This window comes from Quercus suber, unplaced genomic scaffold, assembly GCF_002906115.3.
Source record: "Quercus suber isolate HL8 unplaced genomic scaffold, Cork oak 2.0 scaffold_299, whole genome shotgun sequence".
Classification (NCBI taxonomy): Eukaryota; Viridiplantae; Streptophyta; class Magnoliopsida; order Fagales; family Fagaceae; genus Quercus; species Quercus suber.
This window is the reverse complement of record NW_027069755.1, coordinates 308,693-325,838: the sequence shown is the minus strand read 5'-3', so window position 1 is coordinate 325,838 and position 17,146 is coordinate 308,693. Positions and strand designations below refer to the sequence as shown.

Here is a 17,146-nt window from a genome sequence, read left to right as displayed (position 1 = left end):
TTTTTATATACTGGCAATCATGTTCTCCCTTTAAAAAAGAATTTTTCAATCTAAACAAAGTGTTTTCTCTCTGTTCAATGATAGACAAAATTGATTTTGTTAGGTTTTGAGTTTGTAATGTTGGCAAACCATGACAAAACATGACAAAAACTAAGTCTCATTAGTTTAGAATGGTCTACATTGAAGCCCAAGACAAAAACTTCAAGTTCAGGATAAAAACAAATGAGTTACAAGCTGGTTGGATCGATCGATCCAATCTAATTTTCGATTGATCGAAAATCGCGTATCAGGAAAATTAGCAAACGTAAAAAGGCCATAACTTATTCGTTTGAAGCCCAAATCGCGAGCCGTTTTTTCCAGTATTTAAAGGACATCATAAGCTAACCCTAGGTAGGGTTTTTAGATCTTTTTAGAGAGATTAGAGTTCCTCTTGTGTCTCTTTGAATTTTTAGGGTTTTGTACCCAAAAGCTCTCTTATGTTTTCTACCGGTGCTATTCCTTGAAGAATCTCAAGATCCGGTGTTGTAGAAGTTGTTGCCTTCTCTAGTCATCAAAGGTGTTGATGATCTAAACCTTCAAGGGTGGTCTTGGAGTCACAAACAGGAGAGTTTGTGTTGATAAACCTTTGAGTGGGATCTCAAAGTCACAGACGTGGGTGTTTGTGTTTTGCAAAGGCCAAAGAAAGAAGGAGTCCGTGGATTCGGAGCTTGCACGTGGTCATGTCAGTAAGTTCTACTGGTGGGTAGCATTAGGAAGTCAAGCGGGGAGCTTGTAGTCCTTTTGTTTGAACTTCGATTCTTTCTAGTGGATATGCTTTTTACCTTGAGGATAGCTAGGTCAAATCCTCCCCAGGTTTTTACCGTGTGGTTTCCTGGGTCATCATATCTTGTGTTCATTTATTTTCCGCTGCTTTATATCTTGATATGATTATTTGATTGCTTTAACCTAGAATTGCATAATTTGACTAAATAACAACTTGGTTAATTAATCTAGGCTAACCAATCTGGTTGTGTTCTAAGGGGTCTAAAACCGTTCAAGTGGTATTAGAGCAGGTAGCTCTTCTGTTTTAGATCTTTTGATCTAAGAGCTGTTCTTTGACCCCTGTTGTCATGGATAATTTGAATTGTCTTTCTGATCATGTTTCTGCTCATGCTTTTGCTGATTTTATTGATGCCTGTGATGGTTTGAATAAAAAGGACAATATTGTTTCTGTTGATTTTTTTGATGCTTTTGAAACTCTTCATAAGAAATTATCTAAATCTTTGAAAATTGTTAAGAAATTTAAAGAAGAGTTAAAATTGGCTAATCTTGAAAAAGAGGATTTGATTGTGAGATTAGATGAGTCTAATAAAAAGAATGAATTTTTGAGAAATCAAATTTCCTCTCAAGATGAGAAGATGAAAAGCTTGGAACAAGAGTTAGTTGAATCTAAAACTAAAATTGAAAATTTGACTAGTACCAAGCCTGTTGATGATAACAGAAGTGTTTCTGTTTCTCTTAAGCCTAAAACTGAGAAAGTTTGTATCCCTCCTTTTAAGAGGAATAATAAAGAAAATGCTTATTTTGCTAGGTTAGAAAAAGGTAAAAGTTCTGATGTAGACGCTGAAGTTTCTAAACCTATGTCTAAACCTACTTTTAGAGAGTATAATAAATCTGTTTTTGTGTCTACCTGTCACCTTTGTGGTGTTGTTGGTCATATTAGACCAAATTGTTCTTTGTTGAGGCAAAAACCTAAATCTGAGACTAGACTTGTTGTTAGGAATACTGATGTTCCTAAATTTGTTCCTGTTTGTCACTTTTGTAGTATCTCTGATCACATTTGTCCTAATTGTCATAAATTGAAATTTAAGCATTCTGTGTTTCAATCTAGGATATGTGATGATATTTCTCCTGCCATAAGTCCATATAAATTGTTTCATATTCTTTTGAAAAATTTGAGCTTGTTGGCTTGTGAAAGGAATTTGCAGGATTTTAGTCTCTCTCAGAAGATTAGTGTAATCCCTCAAATACACTCTACTTCACATGGATTTTCACCTACAAAGCCAAAGACTTGTGCTAGATGGGTGAGAAAAGATTCTCCAAGGTGAGTGTTGCTAACTTGTCCTTAATTTAATTCTTTCAATTATTTGTGGACATGTTTTGTTTTTGTTTTTGGTTGTTTTTTTTTTTAGGTTGTTTTATTAAAAAAAAAAAAAATCCAAAAACATTGAAAAATTTCAAAAAGACAAAAATATTTTATTTTTAGTCTTGTTTTATTTGTTTTGAGGATTACATGGGTTATGATATCTCTCTCTTGATTTAAAACATGCTTGACATTGTGGAGAAACTTGAATAGTATGCTAAGCTATTTCTGATTTTGTGTGAGTATGTACTAGTTTGTACATGCACTCATGGGTTAATTAAGAAATTGATATTTCTTGTTTGTGTACCTTCTATAACTTAGTTAAACATTGTCATGCATTGCATTTGCATTGTTCATTTTTAGCATAATGTGTGCTTTTTGTTTTTGGTCATAAAATTTTTTAGACCAAAAAGATTTTTGTGTTTTGTATTTCACATCATGGATTTGAAATCAAGGTTGGCCACCTTATCTTTACATAACATGTTTATGTACCTTGTTTAGCTTTGATGAGTTTATTTATTGCACTTTACTAGTTGAAGTTTTGCAGTGCATGTTGTGTGGGAAAGATGTTTATGGTGTTTATCACTTTGTCTTAATCTTGAAGTCACATGTTATTTGACTGTCGGACTTGATCCTTTTGAGAAAGGCATAAATAACCATCTCACCACTGTTCACTAGCCAATCATGAACACCTTAGTGCATATCACAAGATTTTGTGCTCGAGAAAGTGTAGCACATGCACAAAAAGAACATAAGGTATAGCCTCAAATTTAATTAAAACTGGTGTGTACTATTAGGCTTGATGCCAATTCACTTAATTCAAACCGGTGTGTACTATTAGGCTGAATGCCATTTCATACAAATAAGAGGCAAAAATGCAAAAAACTTACATGATTGCAAGCTTTTGTTCTAGGAGATGTGGGAGTTATAGGATGTAACTCTTTAGGTGATAGTCTCTTTTAAATTCTATGTGATGAATTGTGTAGACTTTGTGATTAATTGCTATTCACATATCACCTCACATGTATCTCAAGCTTTTGCTAGTTGCACACACTACACAAGTTACTCTTTGTTAAACTTGGTACATTTTATTGTGTGTGATCTTGTTGTGGCCATCCAAGATTAAAAGATTCCTTGATCTTAAAGCAAGTTGTGTTTAAAGTTTGAGAAATTGAAAATTCTAGAGCTTGAATGTACCCGAATTGGGGCTTTTGTTAAATTGGGTAGAATTTGATGAAATTGGCTTGTTGAATTGATGTAATTAAGCATTATAATCTATGTGTTGTGTTTTGTAATGCTCAATTCATCAATTTGTTTAAAAATTTCAACAAGTGGTTTTCAATTTTGGGGTTTTTTGATAGAAACTCTATGCTCAAGCCAATTTTGTCAATTTGATCTCAATTGAACTTAATTCTACTGCATTAGTTCATGCATCATAGCATTTTACTTGTTTCATGCATCATATAGAATTTTATTCTATTGATTTTTGTGCTAACTTGCAGTCTGCCATTGGTTTGTGTTTAGGATTCACATGCATTGCATTGATTTCTGTATCCATCTTGCAGTTTTGCAGTCATATCTCTCATTGTTTTCATACATAGCATGCATACACTTTGCTAAATTGGGTACTCAACTTGATCTAAAAATTGATTGATTAATTTTTGAGTTACGTACTTTCTAGTATATGCTATTTTTATGTGTGAATTGTAGAAAATATTTTTCTTAAGAGATATGATGGATAATCAATGTGCAAATATTTTCTCTACTCATGCAACTGTTTATGGGTCACATAGTGCCATGTTTACATTCTATTGAAAGAGAGAATATTTTTCTTCATGTGTATCCTCACCTTAGTTTTTAACTTTGGTTTGTGTGTCTTTATTTTCCCCACCCCTTTTATTTTTCCCCAAAACTATTTTTCCCAAAACTTGTTTTGTTTTTCCTATTTTTTTTAGGGGGAGAAATTTTTTTAAACCTTTGTGGTTCTTAGGGGGAGTTGTTGCTCTTCATAGGGGGAGTTGTCTCTATTTTCTCTAACTCTATTGCGTATGTTTTCTGTCTACCTTCTGATTAGGTAGTCTTTGTCAATACGTGACAAAAAAAGGGGGAGACATAGATTTGTTTTGTTTAGGGGGAGAATATAAAATCATTTTGATGTATCTAACTTAGGGGGAGAGTTATAATTTTTTTAATATTCTGTTTGATATTATTGTTTATATGTCTTTCTTTCCACACATGCGGTGATGTGTTTGTTGAGTGTTTCAGGAAAGACAGGTACATTCTGATCAAGACCTTCTACCTCTTCTTGCAACTTCTAGGTTAGGAGTCTTAGATTGAGATGTGTGATGTATTTGGGCATTTTATTGTATATGGGCATTATGTTGTATGTGTGTTTTGTCACGGATTGCCAAAGGGGGAGATTGTTATGTTTTGGGTTTGTAATGTTGGCAAACCATGACAAAACATGACAAAAACTAAGTCTCATTAGTTTAGAATGGTCTACATTGAAGCCCAAGACAAAAACTTCAAGTTCAGGATAAAAAAAAATGAGTTACAAGCTGGTTGGTTCGATCGATCCAATCTAATTTTCGATTGATCGAAAATCGCGTATCAAGAAAATCAGCAAACGTAAAAAGGCCATAACTTATTCGTTTGAAGCCCAAATCGCGAGCCGTTTTTTCCAGTATTTAAAGGACATCATAAGCTAACCCTAGGTAGGGTTTTTAGAGCTTTTTAGAGAGATTAGAGTGCCTCTTGTGCCTCTTTGAATTTTTAGGGTTTTGTACCCAAAAGCTCTCTTATGTTTTCTACCGTTGCTATTCCTTGAAGAATCTCAAGATCCGGTGTTGTAGAAGTTGTTGCCTTCTTTAGTCATCAAAGGTGTTAATGATCTAAACCTTCAAGGGTGGTCTTGGAGTCACAAATAGGAGAGTTTGTGTTGATAAACCTTTGAGTGGGATCTCAAAGTCACAGACGTGGGTGTTTGTGTTTTGCAAAGGCCAAAGAAAGAAGGAGTCCGTGGATTCGGAGCTTGCACGTGGTCGTGTTAGTAAGTTCTACTGGTGGGTAGCATTAGGAAGTCAAATGGGGAGCTTGTAGTCCTTTTGTTTGAACTTCGATTCTTTCTAGTGGATATGCTTTTTACCTTGAGGATAGCTAGGCCAAATCCTCCCCAGGTTTTTACCGTATGGTTTCCTGGGTCATCATATCTTGTGTTCATTTATTTTTCGTTGCTTTATATCTTGATATGATTATTTGATTGCTTTAACCTAGAATTGCATAATTTGATTAAGTAACAACTTGGCTAATTAATGTAGGCTAACCAATCTGGTTGTGTTCTAAGGGGTCTAAAACCGTTCAGATTTATAAGCAAGCTTTAGGTGAAACATAGAGTTTAACTTTAATCAATAGTTTCATGCTCTTATATGCTCTGTTATTGCTCAGAAGGATGGAGATTGTGTATGGCCCCTTAAATTGATTATGTGATAGTTTCGTGCTTTTATATGCTCAGCAAGATTTTTATCTAATTTTCCCTTATTATTTTGTATGTACTATACTAATTATTCAACTGAATTGAAGGCTTCTTAAAAAACAATAAGTTAAAAGTTCAACAATTCATTATGAAAAAGCATTATATCCTTCACGTTTCTACCACGCATGATTATGTGATAGTAATGGAGAAAGTTTATCATATTGCTGCAGGTTATCCATGGCAACCAAATAAGTTGCGGCTAAATTCAAGCTTTATTGATGCTTTCATATCAATTGATGGTAGATGACTCAGGAAAAAACCTTGAGCTATATATGAAATGAGCTTACCTGTTGGGATAATGGAAAATTTGATATCAATTTGTTGTGGAGACTATGGAGTTACTTATAGTCCATTTATGCAACACAGAAACAGAATATATAATCGTATAGAGAACACAAAGATATGGTATATTTATGTCATGGACAACTTTTTTCATTTTTTTTTAAATTTTAAATTTTTATTTTTTAGAGTTTCAACCGACTGTTGTAGGTTAGCTCCAGATGATTGCTCTTTATTATCAAACTAAAACATCAACTGGTTTTTGGTGTAGGCAGGAATCGAGACTAAAGCACTTGAGCTATAAATGAAATGAACTTACCTATTGAGATAATGGAAAATTTGATATAAATTTGTAGTGGAAACTGTGAAGTTATTTATAGTCCATTTAGCAACATAACACAAAGATATAGTACTCTTTATCATCAGATTAAAACACCAATTGATTTTTGGTGTAGATGAGGATCGAATCCTAAATCTTTTATTCGAAGAGAGAGAGAGAGAGAGAGAGAGAGAGAGAGAGAGAGAGAGAATTTGAACTCTAGATGTCTCCAAGAAAAACGCTAAAAAATATCAGTTGAACTATAAAAGTCTTGGGTACGATATATAAAACTTAAATGATATAATAAGATTATATACATGTAAAATAAAATAAAAAATTGCTAGCTTATGCACCAGATAAGATGAGGTCAAAAAGATTTGTTCAACCCAAGCATACTTAATTATATGGGCCACACCGTTGACTATTAGACATTTCCTAATGAGGACAGAGTCAAGATATAGGGTGAGTTTGGTTCAGCTTTTTGTAAAAGTGCATAATGAAAAAGTGGAGTTTTCAAAAAGTGGAGTTTTCAAAAAGTGCATAATGAAAAAGTGGAGTTTCAAAAAGCTAAGTATTTGGTAAAAGCTGTTAAAAAGTGCTTTTTGAAAAAGCTGAGTGTTTGGCTAGCACTTATAAAAGTGGCAGTTTAAGGGATAAATTACCAAAAAGGACAATGTATATATAAGGGAGTTTATTTGATACTTTTTTATTTTTTTTTTATTTTTTTATGTGAGTTTATTTCATACTTAAATCAACTACTTCATATACTTAAATCAATTTTTCTCTTTCTAAAAAAATTAATTTTTTCTCATCAATATTAGCTAATAATAACCTACCACTTAAAATTTATTGTGAAAATATTGTAAAATTATTGTGATAATTGATACTGATTTTAATTTTAACATACTATTAAAATTATTTTTTTCTCTTTCTAAAAAAATTATTTTTTTCTCACCAATATTAGCTAATAATAACCTACCATTTAAAATTTATTGTAAAAATATTGTGATAAAAATTAATACAGATTTTAATTTTAACGTACTATTAAAATTATTTTTTTCTCTTTCTAAAAAAATTATTTTTTTCTCACTAATATTAGCTAATAATAACCTACCTTTTAAAATTTATTGTGAAAATATTATACAAATATTGTGATAACATTTCCCCTTTCTTCTTTTTTTTTTTTTTTTTTTTTTTTTTTTGACAATTCGAAAGCTGCTCTTTCACTTCCTCCAGAGAAGATGATGATGATGATGATGAAGATGAAGATGATTGAAACATTGGGTTTGTATTTTTATTTGATTTTGATTTTGGGTTTGGGTTATGCGTTTTTAATTAATGGTTTAATTTTGAGTTGATTTTCTATGGATTTTGGGTTTGATTTTGAGTTGGGTTTGAAATGGGTTTTGTTGATTTTGTTGATTGTGGTGGTAGACCGGGTTCATGGATGACTTACCATGGAGAGGGCAGAGAAGAGATGAGCGTGAGAGTGAGAGAGCTCAGTGCTTGACGGCAGAGCAGAGAAGAGAAGAGAAGAGAGAAATAAAAGGGAAAGCGTGAGAACTGAGGTATACATCTGCAAGGGTAATTTGGTGAACAGCAAGAGCTAACGGATAAAAATGCGCGTTTCATTTTGTTTATGGACCTCTGTTGCTGCATATTTGTTGCGCATTCCCGGACCATTTTTTGCCTTGGCCCAAAACGCAAATAACTTCTCAGCATTTTGCAAATGCGCATATTTGGTAAAAGTGGGCTCAAAACGCCCAACCAAACGGGCACATATACCATTGGTCCTTCAATCATTTCAATTTTAAATATACTATGAGCGTAAGGTTAATTTGTGGCTTGGAAAAAGCAACACGAAAACTGCACAATGGCATTGAAGTGGTCCAATTTGATTTCTTTTCTAATTGTGTACAGACTATCAGTGTTTAAAGAAAGGTTCATCCACTAAACAGGAAATTGAGAGCAGTTGAAGAATTACCAAGTCCTATATGCTCCTTCACTGACCCCTCTCTATAAATAGATATATTCCCCATATGCTATATCCCCATTCCACATCCAAGCAAGAAAAATACTACACAATAAGAAAGAACATCAAAAAAATATGATGAAAGTTGTAATTGTGGCCGTTTTGGCTTTGGCAACCACCCTTGTTTCAGCTTATGACCCTAGTCCACTGCAAGACTTTTGTGTCTAACAACACCGATTCTGCTGGTATGCACATGCTCTCTCCTTTTTTAATTTTTATTTTGATGAACTGCAAATCTATATGCTCCCTCATTATTAGCAGTACGTAGTAATGTTATTGTCACCTACGTTCTTTCGAGATCATTATAGTGAAGTTCTACACATTAATGAAATTATTATCATCACCTACGTTATATCATCTACATTAGATTTTTTTTTCCTCCTACATGACATGTTATTGTCCATTGTTACAAAACTGTCTACTTTGTGACAATAACGAACTTTTCTTTGTGTAGTATTTGTGAATGGAAAATTTTGCAAGGACCCAGCAACTGTCACAGCCAACGATTTTTTCTTTCCCGGACTCAATATTCTAGGAAACACAACTGCAAGTAAACTCGGATCAAGTGTCAATCTTGTGAACGTCAATAAATTACCAGGCCTCAACACTCTAGGCATATCTTTGGCTCGCCTTGACTTTGCACCATATGGCCTGAATCCTCCCCACATTCACCCACGTGGCACTGAACTTTTGGTAGTTATGGAGGGTACTCTATTGGTTGGATTTGTCACATCCAACCCAAACAAACTCTTTACCAAAGTTCTAAATAAGGGAGATGTCTTTGTATTCCCAATTGGTCTCATTCACTTCCAATTCAACATAGGACAAACCAATGCAGCTGCATTTGCTGGTCTCAGCAGTCAAAATCCTGGGTTGATCACCATAGCAAATGCAGTTTTTGGATCTAATCCTCCAATCAATCCCGATGTTCTTGCCAAGGCCTTCCAATTGGACACGAATGTAGTTGATTATCTTCAGAAACAATTCTAGTCAAACCTCAATTAGTAAAAATATTTGTAATGGGAATGATGATCCATTACAAAGCAGAGTTTGAACAAAGTATGCCATGATTCCTTATATGTTATGCCTTAAAAATAATTATTATCAAATAAAATTTTCATATGATTTTTTTATGTGTCATGGTGTCCAAGTAAATGCAGTGCAATTAGTGCATTACTAAATCTTGAGTACATGTTGGATCCACAACGATTGAAATCACAAGCACCGAATACAAAGTTTATATTAAAAATAGATGGCCAACGACTGCATACCCTTGGTGCGATGGTTACTCCACAAGTATAGGTGCTTGTGGGGTGTGAGGGGCAAGAGCCAGAGTTCAAGTTTCCAAGAGAAAGCTTCACACATTTATATACTTAGATTAGGTTAGAGTAGAATTTCTATCTTGTATAAAAATTAAAAAAAAAAAAAAAAACGATTTCCAAATTGTGGGCTCAGTAACACTAATCTATGTTGGAAAAATGTCCTATAGGTAATTAGGGGAAGAAGTTGAGAAACATAATACTTTTTTATCTTTTATTTTGGATAATTTGGCCGTATGGGTGGAGAGATTCGAACCCTAGATGTTTTTGCTAGAAACACTAGAAGGTGACTACCAATTGAGCCACAAAGCTCTTGGTGAGAAATGTAATACTTAAGCGGTTCAATATGATTATTTGTCAAATTACACAAAAGTCTTAAAGTTTTATCCTGTTTCAAATTAGGAATGTTTGGAAAATTTAGACCCTTGATTGATTTTACCGCAAAACTAATCTACTTGTTGAATTAACTAGTTTTGAAGTCATATTGATTTCTAGGTTAGTTACCATAGTAGTAACATAGATCATTTGGAAAACAATAAACAAACAAACAGCACATCATATGGTGACGCAATGGAAAATCGATGGAAAAATTATTCCAAAGGTGAAAGTTCCAAAACCCTAAGAAGAAATCTAGTAATAGAACTGAAAAACTTACAATTAATTGAAATAAACCCATGTTCCTGATTGCTACCATCATTAGTAACTTACTCATGTCACCACATGTAGCTTGAACTTGATTAGACTCTTTTATTTTGAATTCCTTCACACGAACAATCCAGTCGGCGACTTCAAGTACCAACTTGAAGATTCTTCGGAACAAGTTGACTATGTAGGCTTTGTGGCTTCAGACTTGATATACACTATTGCAACAACACACCGCATTTGATTGTTCTCTCTTTGCTTCTGAACTCGTGGTTTGAATAGGTAGAGGCCGGGGTTTTCTCTTTGAATACCTCAGGGTTTCTACCGCTACAACTTTATGAAAAGTCTGGTTCTTTATATAGGCTCTTTAATTAGGGTCATGAAAACCTACGTCTATAGTTGACTTAAAATAAAACACATAACAAAAAAACTGATTTTGCAATTCTTGATCGACTGACTACTCTAGTGCTTTCATTCGAGCTTCTCTCAATTGATCAAAAGGATATCATGCTTGGTGTCGACATTCCAAAAATTTCTTTTCCTACAACTGATTTTGGGTCCCTATCTTGGAATTAAAAAAAACACATCATAACTGTACAAGATTCAAAGCTTCATTCATAGTTTGCCAACAGTCAATCTATTGATCCTAACAAGATTTAAGTTTCTAATTATGTCAATTAAAGTTCCAATCTTATAGAGCACTTTTTTTCTTCAATTTGAATCCCCTTGTCCATCCTTGTTATTCATTTAAGTTATTCTAGATAGTAATAGAGTAGTAAAAAATTGAAAATTGTTGAAATTTATTTATTTTCTGTTTTATTTTAATCGATTTTGATATTCTAGCAATATTATTCTCCCTCTAAACGAAATTTTCTCAAACTAAACAAAGCGTTTTCTCTCTGTTCAATGATAGAAAAAAATCAATTTATAACAAAGCCTCGGGTGAAACATAAAGTTTAGCTTTAATCAATAGTTTTGTGCTTTTATATGTTCTGTTATTGCTTAGAATTTCAAAAATGGATAACGGAGATTGAATTTGGCCCATTAAATTGAAATAATTAAAAACTTTTGGTCTTTAATTGATTAAATTAAAAGCTTTAGATCTAAAATGAAACATGGTAAATTCTGTGAGATTAAATACCCTCATCAATTTTTAACTAATTTCCCCTTTTTATTTTGTATATACTACACTAATTGTTTAATTGAATTGAAAGCTACTTAAAAAAAAAGGTTGAAAGTTGAACAAATCATTATGAAAAAGCATTATATACTTCACGTTTCTACCACGCATGATTATATTATATAATGGTCCATTTGGATTGAGGTGGAAGGAGGAGTAAAGTAGAATTGGTGTAGGCGAAGATCAAATCTCAAATTTCTTATTTAAATACAAAAGACATTTTATCAGTAAAACTAACTAGAACCAACAAAAATAAAATATAAAAATAAATAAAACTGAATAGCTACAACGAGAGAGAGAAATTTAAACTCTAGATGTCTTGAACTACAAAACTCTTGGGTATGACATAGAGAAGAATTTCATATAGTTATATTTTTGAATTCATTGTGGTTAATGTCTACTTTTTTTTTTTTTTGGTTTTGTTTTTTTGTACAATATTTTTAACTTTACTTCTCATACAATAATTTCAAAAAGCGTTTCGATGTAAGAAATCTTGCCATGCATGAATTGTAAAAACTATGAGTTAACTATGGTATGGACCAAACACTATTAAGAATTACATATCACGAGTCAAAAAATACAAAAAAAATTACATCATAGATAGAACACCATAGCATGAAGTGAGAACAACAAAAAGAGACCGACAAGAATAATATACCACATGCCTCGGTAGTCAGATGCCTTCGAAGTTATTGGTTCTAGAAAACCAATAAGATTATTTCAACCCAAGTATATATACTTAATTATATGGGTCACACCGTTGACTATATCTTAAACATTCCCTAATGAGGACAAAGTCAAGATATATGCATGGGTAATGGGTGCTTCAATTATTTCAATGTTTTTTTTTTTTTTTTGATAAACCAATTATTTCAACGTAAGGATAATTTGTGAAACACGAAAACTGCACAATGGTATTGAAGTGGTCCAATTTGATTGCTTTTCTAATGTGTACAGACTAGTAGGGGTAGAATAGTTCAAATAAAATAATTATTATAAAAAAAATAAAATAATTTGTTTTCGTTATTGAAGAAGAAACTGAAGCCCTCAGCATAAAACCTCTTCGCCGCCCTCTAAGAGGTCAATAATCCACTAGAAAATGTAGTTGGGGTACATGAACAGCAAAAGACCCTCTAAGCCTAATCTACCAAAGTACTTAAGCCCTCCAAGCTTCTTACTCCAACGAGGTTACGCCGAACTTTTTTCTTTTCTAGCTTACTGGATTCCGCTATAGTCCATAGCATCAACCAATAACCATTGGTCCTTTCCAAATTGCTTCCCTTAGCACCAAAAGACCTCCTCATAGACGTGGGTGTGGTGAGAAAAAGATTTGGTCAATAACCTCTCAAAGATGTATCAATGGAGAGGAAGAGAGTAGAGGAATTTGAGGAGTCTCTTAGTGAAGATTGGAGATGAGGCAATCTTGTTTTTCTCTAGGGTTTCTCTCTCAATTTTTCTCTCTGTAAGCTCTGTTAATTTAGTGGGTATAAGGGTCTATATATAGTGGTGTGTGTTTAAAATACGAATAGTCAGTTTTTGCCAAATAGGGTTGATTGGCGACTTGACTTCGCGGCTTGTCCAAGTTGCGAGTTCAAGTCGCGACGTAACTTCCTGGCCAGCCTGGAACTTTTGTCCTATAGTGCGACAGCTGGCGCGACCCTTCAGCTTCCCTGTGTACATCTCACGTGCCAGCATTTGGCGGCTTGCAAGCCGCGAGTTAGCCGTGAGTCCTAGCCGCGAAACTCTGCCTTCTTGCACATACTTGAGCTTTTCTTCACATCTTCTCACACACTACCCTTACAATGATCCCACCTAAATACAGGGTTACTAATTGCTTAAATTACAAGCAAATTGGCACGAAATAAAGCCAACAAGATGTTTGATAAATTTCAACCTTACAGGATCCCTTGTAACGCCCCAGCTCAATTCAAGAGTAAAGAAAAAAAGGGAGGGGGGAAGGGAGTCAGATATTTTAAGGACCACACGTGTGACCCCACCTACCTCACTTCCCTCAACCACACATCTCACAAATATCATCACTCTCTTGGTTGGCCACTCACCTGCTTCTTTCTTATTATTTTTTTCATTTTTTCTCCATACAACAAACTCTCCTCTCTATCACTCTCTCATCCTCTTCCACAGTACCCACTCCATAGCACCACCTCCACCATCATTTTCTGGCAAGTATCATTGGAAAACTCGATAGGAAAAAGGTAAGGCTCACTCATCTCATTTATTTGTGGTAAAAATTCCTTATCTTTTGGTGGGTTTATATGCTTTTGCTTGAGGTCCTTTAATCTAAGCTTTGATAATGATATCCATGTGAGTTATGAGCTTTAGAAGTGATATTCATGTGTTTATATGTATGGGTTTTGTGTTTGTGGAATGATTTGATGAGTGGGTTTATAGTTTTGCAATGGTGGTTATCTAAGTGGTGAAGATTTGGGTGTTTTGACTTTCTAATGTGAAATAGTTGATGAATTTAATTTTTATTGTTTATTTGGAGCTAGTTGAGGACTTTCTTGTGGGGTTTGTAATAGTGGGTATTGTTATATATGTTGTTTCATGGGTCTCTTGAAAATGGTATTTATATATGGTGGAAGAAATTCATGAAGTGCTAGGATCTCTTATGGTAAAGGAGATGATTTGAATGACATGATGATAAATTGGAGTCTATGCCTTGTAATGAAATTGTTGAGAAACTTTGGAAGTGAAACACTTTATTTGTGAGGTTAAATACAAGGCTTGCCTAAGCAAAGTGCTTATTTGGCAATTCCTAATTTGTGGCTAGATACAGTTTCAAGCTTTATGCTTATTGTGATAGATTTTCTTGGTAATGTTTAGGTTCTAGCTAATTTACTTTGGAGCTTGGAGAATTAGGGCTTTTGTGGGTTGTAAGGTAAGTACCTTTTTAATGGGATTTTTGAAAAATAACCATGTTGCATAGAGCTCTTACTTACTTTGGGAGAATATTTTATGGAATTATTATGATAATTCCTGATGTTGGTACTTGATATGATTTATTTGGATTGTATTGTTCAAAAGGGAAAAATCTACTGGTACTTTTGAGATGTTTTCTCATGCTTTGGAACCTTTTGGGTTCAAGGCGTGACATCCCTACTTAAAATTTTGACATTTGTCCAATTTAAGGTACTGTACTTTAGGTTCCCTATTCAAAATTTTGACATTTGTCCAATTTAACAATCCAAACAAATGGCATTAAAACTAAAAATTCTTTTTTTTTCCCCTTCTTTTTCCTGAATTGCAACTGCAAGAGAACCCACAACTTCAAATTTCAAATCTTTCGAATTGTAGGATTTGTGCCGGCTTCCGCTGAAGAATAAATCCAAATAAATCCAATAGTCATTGGCTCACTACAACTAAAACCATATAAAACAATAAAAATAACCATGAAGATAGTGGAGGAACTCCTTTTGAGAGATCAAAAAGGAAAACAAAGATGTCCACTTATATTAGAAGTTAAAACAACTTTCAATGAACTTATGTGTAGCAAAGATTATTTAATTGTAAGGGATTGCAGCCCATCAGCTACCCTAACTTTTAACTATTCTAACACTAGATCTAGCTGGAATCTGGTGGTCCGGCAGGAGAAGAAGAGGTATGTCACCACGGTGGTGTTGTCGGTCTCAAGGAGGTCGAGCTCTGCAAACAATTGGAGAGTGGCGAAGACCGGTCCAGTGATGAAGAAGGTGATGATTTTGAGAAGAGGCAAGTCGTTGGTCTCAAAGATCAAGAGCGAGTCTAGGAAGGAAGCTTTCTACTTTTTTCCCCTATTCTCAATCTAAAAAAAGCGTTTTCTCTCAGTTCAATGACAGAAAAAAATCGATTTATAACAAAGCCTCAGGTGAAACATAAAGTTTAGCTTTAATCAATAGTTTTGTGCTTTTATATGTTCTGTTATTGCTTAGAATTTAAAAAATGGATGACGGAGATTGAATTTTGCCCATTAAATTGAAACAATTGCCACGGTAGTTATTGCTTTTAGAAAACCATTAACTGTGCGTTTGGATATTACCTATTTTGCTGAAAGCTAAAAAAAATAAAAAAGTAATTTTCGGTTACTGTTCACACAAAAAATACTGTTCATTTGCCTTAATGTACTGTTTATGTTTCATGAACAGTGCAAGAGGCGTTGGTAAAAAAAAAAAAAAAAAAAAAAAAGTGAAAAACGCAAACTCCTTGGATGCAAACGCCAATCCAAATAAAGCCTAAATATAAAAAACAACTAAAACATATTTAGTAATTAGTACCCACCAGATAAGATGAGGTCAATAAGTTTAGTTCAAAAAAAGCATACTTAATTATATGGGTCACACCGTTAACAATTAAACATTCCCTAACGAGCAAAGAGTCAAGATATATGCATGGGTTCTTCAATTATTTAAATGTTAAATATACTAAGAACGTAAGGTTAATTTGTGGTTCAGCCAAAGCAACACCAAAGCTGCACAATGGCATTGAAGTGGTCCAATTTGATTGCTTTTCAAATGTGTACAGGGTAGTAGTCGTTAAAGAATGGTTCAGCCATTAATGAAGATTTTTTTTTGTTTTTTTGACCGGCATTAAAATAAGAAATTAAGAACAGTTGAAGTATTACCAAGTCTTATATGCACTGTTTGTGAAAAGTATGACATGTTCACTGACTCCTCTCTATAAGTAGACATATCCTCATATGCTTTGTTACCATCCCTCACCCAAGCAAGAATACGCAGAGTACTAGTTATACCACAAGATAGAGATAGCATAACCTCAAATATGATGAAAGGTGTTCCTTACCTTTTTACTGTGGCCATTTTGGCTTTGGCAACCACCCTTGTTTCAGCTTATGACCCTAGTCCTTTGCAAGACTTTTGTGTCGCAATTAACAACACCGATTCTGCTGGTATGTACATGGTCCCTCCTACTTTTTTATTTATTTATTTATTTTTTGACGAGCTGGAAATCTACATGCCCGCTCATTATTAGCAGAACGTAGTAGTGTCGTAATCACCTACGTTCTTTCAAGATCATTTTCAAGAAGTTCAACACATTAATGAAATTATTATCATCACCTACGTTATATCATCTACATTAGATTTTTTTTGTTCTTTTTTTTTTTGCCTACAAGACATGCTATTGTCCACTGTTACAGAACTTTCTTATTTGTGACAATAACAAACTTTTCTCTCTGCAGTATTTGTGAATGGAAAATTTTGCAAGGACCCATCAACTGTCACAGCCAATGATTTTTTCTTTCCCGGACTCAATATTCCTGGAAACACAGCTGCAAGTAAACTTGGATCAAGTGTCAATCTTGTGAATGTTGATAAATTACCTGGTCTTAACACTTTAGGTATATCTTTGGCTCGTCTCGACTTCGCCCCATATGGCCTAAATCCTCCTCACACTCACCCTCGTGGCACTGAACTTTTGGTAGTCATGGAGGGTACTCTCTTGGTTGGATTTGTCACATCCAACCCAAACAAACTCTTCACCAAAGTTCTAAACAAGGGAGATGTCTTTGTCTTCCCAATTGGTCTCATTCACTTCCAATTCAACATAGGGCAGAGCAATGCTGTTGCCTTTGCTGGTCTTAGCAGTCAAAATCCTGGGTTGATCACCATAGCAAATGCGGTCTTTGGATCTAATCCTCCAATCAATCCTGATGTTCTTGCCAAGGCCTTCCAATTGGACAAGAATGTAGTTGATTATCTTCAGAAA

The 17,146-nt window shown here is 34.1% G+C and overlaps 2 protein-coding genes across 2 annotated transcripts; both read left to right on the top strand.

Moving 5' to 3' along the window:
- The first annotated feature begins 7,431 nt into the window (after positions 1–7,431).
- LOC112009947 (germin-like protein subfamily 1 member 7) lies at positions 7,432–9,365 on the top strand. The gene is given in 4 exon segments (XM_024042302.2): positions 7,432–7,536; positions 7,687–8,448; positions 8,450–8,469; positions 8,739–9,365. Coding segments are annotated over 3 exon segments (645 nt in total). The 5' UTR covers positions 7,432–7,536; positions 7,687–8,359; the 3' UTR covers positions 9,275–9,365.
- Positions 9,366–16,134: 6,769 nt separating this feature from the next.
- LOC136071290 (germin-like protein subfamily 1 member 7) lies at positions 16,135–17,143 on the top strand (the record flags this gene model as incomplete). The annotated part of the gene is made up of 2 exons (XM_065782378.1): positions 16,135–16,328; positions 16,620–17,143. Coding segments are annotated over exons 1-2 (651 nt in total), but the record flags the coding sequence as incomplete, so codon positions are not given.
- Between the last annotated feature and the right edge of the window lie 3 nt (positions 17,144–17,146).